Source organism: Enhydra lutris, unplaced genomic scaffold, assembly GCF_002288905.1.
Source record: "Enhydra lutris kenyoni isolate GAN:26980312 unplaced genomic scaffold, ASM228890v2 scaffoldscaffold10, whole genome shotgun sequence".
In the NCBI taxonomy this organism is placed as follows: Eukaryota; Metazoa; Chordata; class Mammalia; order Carnivora; family Mustelidae; genus Enhydra; species Enhydra lutris.
In genome coordinates, this window is record NW_019154094.1 from 20514183 (window position 1) to 20520182 (window position 6000).

Genomic DNA, 6000 nt, shown 5'->3' on the forward strand with positions numbered 1-6000 from the left:
TTCTTGCATTTCCATCTCTCAACTCACCTGCTCTGATTCTCCTTTAGGTCTTTGGGTTCTTGAACTTTATCCTCTGGGCTGGAAACATCTGGTTTGTTTTCAAGGAGACCGGCTGGCATTCTTCGGGACAGAGATATCTCTCCGACCCAATGGAGAAACACTCTGGCAGCTATAACCATGGCGGGTACAACCAAGACAGCTATGGGTCAAGTGGTGGGTATGGGCGGCAGGCGAGCCTAGGGCCATCCTCAGATGAGTTTGGCCAACAGTCCAGTGGCCCGGCTTCTTTTACGAATCAGATTTAAGAGGTCATATTTGCATTCTTCTGGCGCGAGCCTCACCACCTTCCATCCCAGTGGCAGAAGAATTTTATAAGAGTTTTAATCAATTATTAATGCAGAGGGTGTTGAACGTAAATCAGAGAGCTGGAGTCCTCATTAAGGCAGAAAGGCCTGGGTCATGATAAATGGTACTTAGAGAGGAGACAACGCGAAGAGATACATTATTCGTCATAGATGCCTAATTGGAAAGTACCTTGTTATATACACAGATACTTTTATGGTCGTTTTGTAGGTGTGTTGAGATAGTAGAAGCATTTTGTAGCTTAAAAGTCTCTAGTATGTATTATGCATAAAGTAAATTATATAGCACTGAGTTTCCAATGCGTTTTGATGCAAAAGCCGTTTTAACGATTTCTATAAGACAGCTTGGTGAATCACATGTGCATGTGTTACTGTGTTTGGTTGCAGACCCTGTAGGACTGTGAGTCTCTAAGTATTTGTTTCAGACAATTACTCTGTTGTTTTTTTTTTAACTTGATGAATCAATTAGTGCTCATATGATGTAGTGCATGAATAAGCATTTTCTCACAAAATGAACATTTGAACTGTATTTATGAAAATTTTCCAGTTTGCACCATGAATTTGTTAAATGGTCGTTTAAAGAAATATATTCATTACTTTGTATACTTGCAAATTTGTCTCTTTGGCTTTGCCCAATTCTGAATGCATTGTAACTGAGATTTGGGATTTTTTTTTTTCCCCTATTAGTCGATATGCAGTGTTATATATGGCAACTGCCCAATATTTATTCAGTTGTTTAGCTAAATATTTACATTCTTGTAACTTTCTATGGTGTTTTGTGGCTCTTATCCTAAGGACCATGAATAATGGGCCCAATAACTGTTTCTGTTTATGGAGTGTGTTTTCTTAGAATAATAGAGATGCAGGTATCAGACACCATAGTCGAGAAGCTATTGTGTCGACATATTAATTTATAAAAGACATCCTGTAGAACCTACACTACCAGCTAAACTTTTAAATCCTATTTATTTATAAAGTTAATATGTTCCTTGATCCAATTATTAAAAATTGTCCAGTCACGGCTTAACTTACTAATTACTAATTCTGGTTTGAGTGTTACCCATAAATTAGAAATGACTTCTGTGAGCAACTCTGATCCCAAAGAGGGTTCTCATGAAGTATTTCTCAGAATTTATTCATTATCAAGAAAATGCCAATCTTCGCCTCTTTGTTTTAACTCAATTGAAACATCGAGGCCCAACAATGAGGGCAAACCGTGGATCTATATTTCCAGATAAAAGTTGTTATCAGTGTATAAACTCTGTGTGATCTGTGATGTTGGAAGCATTGTAGCACAAAACAGCCATGTTTCTTAGATGATATCTGTAACCAGTTTCTGGATCCTGTTGGATAAATCTGTATTGTGATATCTATTCGACCTTAATAAAATTATTGCTTACAGTGCTGGCTGGGTAGTGCAGAATTGCAGTAGAACCCAGTTAGCTTTCACAATGAATTTAATACCTTTATACAAGGTACAAATGTGCCGTGTTTCCGATCTCTCCCCCTGCCCTTGTTTCCAAGCCCCGGGTTGTTCGTTCATTGCTTCTCCCACTTTAGGACCCCCTCTGCACCCACTGCTATGCAAAGGACTGGGGTGTGAGAGTAAGAAAAAACAGAAATATGCCTCACATTTGAGAAGCTTACACTCCATTAGGAGAGGCAGGCATGAAAATAATCACACCCCACCTACACTGTGTGCAACACGGAGAGACAGAGGAGTCCACGAGAAAGAACGTTTATCCGGGGGGCTTGGGCTAGTTAGAGGGAGGGGTGCTGAAGACTGGAGGCCCAGCCCTGGGTTTCACACAGATGGAGAGGCAGGGAAGAGTATCCCAGGCAGAGAGCTGCCTTGCAAAACGCTCAGATGGTGGGAGACAGGATGGCTGGGTCTAGTTGCCTGAGTAGAGTGAGCGAGGGGGGCTTTGTCAGAGGGGGGGGGCTTGGGGGGCCGGGGGGGGGGGGGTTGGGGGGGGGGGGGGAGAGCTGCCAGGCGGCCACAAGTGGGAATTCTGTCTTTATCCCAGAAATGCTAAGGGAATGCACTACGGGATTTTAAGCAGAGGAGGGACACAATGAGATCAGCATTTTGGAAAGTTCTAGGAGCTGCGGGGTAGAGGGTAGACTGCAGGAGGACAAGAATAAAGGACCCCTGGGGCAGACTTTGACTGCTGACATCTTCGAGGCAGCAGGCTGGCTATGGGAAGAGGGACCTCTCATTTCCTGGGAAAGTGGCTGATGTGACTGCTTCCTTCAGCGCTCTCCAGGAGGAGAGTGAGACCTCCGCTTCCTATACTGTCATGGACTCTCCAAAGTAGAGAAACTCCCGGAGCCTGCAGTCAACCCTGGGGCTCTGATCTACGGAAAGCACCGCCTGTCCTGGTCCAGATAGAGATAAGCTTCCACAGTCCATGGCAGATTCACAATTAAATGCTCCCGCAATCCAATGGGGATCTCACTAAGCTGGTTTTATTCCTTCTGGTTTCAAGAAAAAAAGCGGTAGACCCGGCCTTCTCAGAAAGGCAGAATCAGTGTAGCAGGAGAGCCTAGGTCCCGGTGCCCACACTAGACCTAACCAGAAATTAAAGCTTCCCTGCTCCTAGATGTATCTTGGCGTGTGACTTCCCCTTCCTGACCTTTCCTTGGAAGGAAGTAATGCATCCAGGGGGAACAGGTGGGGCCTGAGATCCTGCTTGCCTGGGTTAGAATCCCCTGTGCTGCCATTTACTTGACTCTCTTAGTTCTTCCCTGATCCCTTCTCAAAGGCCTCGGACTTTTCTTTTTTTTTTTTTTTTATTATTTTATTTATTTATTTGAGAGAGAGACAGTGAGAGAGAGCATGAGCGAGGAGAAGGTCAGAGAGAGAAGCAGACTCCCCGTGGATCTGGGAGCCGGATGCGGGACTCGATCCTGGGACTCCAGGATCATGACCTGAGCCGAAGGCAGTCGTCCAACCAACTGAGCCACCCAGGCGTCCTGCCTCCGACTTTTCTAAAGCCACAACCCAAAGACTGAGAAAGGATCTATCTTTGAACCACTGCTCTTTTTTCCTATTTTGATTGTCTGCCCTCTTGCAGCCGAAGAGGGTCTAACTGACTTGAGCTGTGAACTAGACACACCAGCTCATAGGACCTTAAAGTCATCTCCCTACTCACCAGAAACAGCCTCATGTGACACCTTACTTGCTTTCATGCTGCTTTGGTGAACACACACCAAAAAAGCAAAATGCAAACACAGCAGTTTTTCTTACTTAAAATATTTTCCCTTCTTTTCTGTGAACTGACATTTCTCCAGGATATTTTCTCCTCTGGTGTCTTCAGACAGTTGAGTCTGTTCTGATTGATCTCCAAGGTCACCTCACTGTTAGAATTTGATGCATGCTGTCACTTACACATCGCCCCAAGCATTGCTCCTCTTTTTACAAGTCCTTTGTTAATCCTGCTTTCTCGGGGCTCCTAGACCACCTTAAAATTTCACATTTATTAATGATACGTGTTTGCACTGAACTTAGCATGGAGACCCCAAACTCATATGAGGACTGCATTTCTCAACATGAACAACAGACTCCAAGGAGACCTGAGGTCCGGATCTGTGTCTTGGGAGCTGAGAGCTGGGTTGCATGTTCAGATGTGTCACTGGCTTTATCAGTGCTAACTGATCATCCTAGCAGCAGAGGACAAGCGTGGTCTCGCAGGAGACCCGAATGCAAATCTGGATTCCATCACGGGGGCCAGGCTGTGTGAGCCTGTAAAAGTACTCGGTATCTCTGAGCCTTGGACGCCTCATCCACATGATGTGAGATCGCGGTATCTACCTCTGTCAGTTTCTCTGACTGCCGAAGTTAAGGAACACGCACTTGGTGGCTTGAACAACAAAATGGTATTATTATCTTGAAGTTCTGTCAGATAGAAATCCAACATAGGTCTCTCTGGGCTAAAACTAAGGAGTTGGCAGAGCTCGTTCCCTTCCGGAGGCTCTGGGAGAGAAGCCACCCCCTTGCCATTGCCAGCGTCTGGAAGCTACCTGTGTTCATGGCCCCTGACCTTCTGGCTCCATCTTCAAAGCCAGCAACAGCAGGTCACGTTCTCCTCTCATGGCATCACGCTCTCGATCTTGCACTTTTAAGGATCTTTGTATTGACTTTGAGCCAGAATCATCTCCCGGCTTTAAAGTCAACAGACTAGCAACCTTATTTCCATCAGCAACCTTAGTGCTCCTTTGCCATAGTAACCTAAGGTACCCGTAGGTTCTTGGGATTAAGGTATGGTCAGGTTCTGGGCATTTGGGGGCGGGGCCATTATTCTGCCTACCACACTATCCTCCCCATAAGGTAAGAAAATTTCCTAGCAGAGTCGCCCAATCAGAGTGCTCAGTGGCTGGTAATGATTATTAAAATTGATAGTTCGTTTCATCAACAGCACTAACTTTTCTATGAGAATATGACCCAGACTCATTCACTAATGTGTGGCACCTGATGGCTTTTCAAAGTTCATATTTTGAGACATCAACTTTTGACAATGCTCCCAGTCAGGTAGCTCGTGGTTACGACAGCCCTTACACTGAGGTGCGCTAGAAAATTAAAATGCAGTGTTTACTGATGGGCTCCTGGTGGTACCGAACATTCGTTCAGTCCAACACGTGGCTGGAGAAACAGCTGGATAAACACAGTTCTTCCCTCCATGTACTCATAGTCCAATGGGAGAGATTAGAGAGAGACCTGAAATTACATGATGTATTCATTTATTTACCTGTCCTGCATCTCTCTCCCACTCAAATATAAATTCCACAAAGGGCTGGGACTTGACTAAAATGTACACACCTGTATTCTCAGCACCTGGAAGAGGGCCTGGAATATACCAGGTACTTAATAAATATTTGCTGAACAAATACAATGTAATACATTATGCAAGCCATTATGTTAGAAGTTTTTCATAAAATATGCAATCTAGGTGATATAACATATTGACTAGCCAGAGAGGGTAAAGAATCTTATTTCTCTTGAAGAAAGTTTCCAGCATATTTACTAATAGCTCCCACTGTGCCCACACAGAAAGGGTTCCCTGCACTGTGGGGCCTGCAGACCTTGGCCCTCACTGGCTCATTTCAGTGAACGCTTTCTTATCACCTTTATCACCCTGTTTGCAAACTACATCATCCCCAGGTCATGATACAGGAGTCACCTGAAGCCCATACCTGTGCCTCATGCTAAGGACTATCCGTCACACCCACCATCCCCCTCTGCACCCCTGCCCCAGGCCTCAATAAGTAATAAACAAGCTAGTTCCATTTTAGGGGCAGTGAAAGATCTGATGAATTTTTGACCAAAGTGCAAGAGCTTCACCTGATCTTACAGAAGAGAAAAAAATCCTCCATCTCCCATACTGGACTTCTGAACCAGGGGGCCCAGGCCCTCGTTAAACTCAGCCTATGCCACACTAACCACGATCTTTGCCCCAAAGTCTGTTTCCAATCTCCTTTAATGTAATCATCATCAAATATCCCAAGAATTCAAGCAAGGAAATTAGATGATGTCACACCCTGCACATGGAGAAAGAATATTGTTATCTAACTCATTTGTGTCCTAGGCTTTGGCTGAGCGGCTGGAAATGGTGACTGTGTGCTCGAGGCAGGGTTCTAG

At 44.8% G+C, this 6000-nt stretch overlaps 1 protein-coding gene across 2 annotated transcripts in view; it reads left to right on the forward strand.

The window, feature by feature from the left end:
* Positions 1-1761, forward strand: part of LOC111144220 (synaptoporin) — a 315398-nt gene extending 313637 nt beyond the window's left edge. The window contains exon 6 of one of the 2 annotated variants that reach the window (XM_022498431.1): positions 48-305. In XM_022498431.1, the coding sequence (XP_022354139.1) occupies positions 48-305 (258 nt within the window). Of the gene's footprint in view, positions 1-47 lie in introns of both variants that reach the window. The other variant, XM_022498432.1, reaches the window with a different exon arrangement.
* Positions 1762-6000: the final 4239 nt, after the last annotated feature.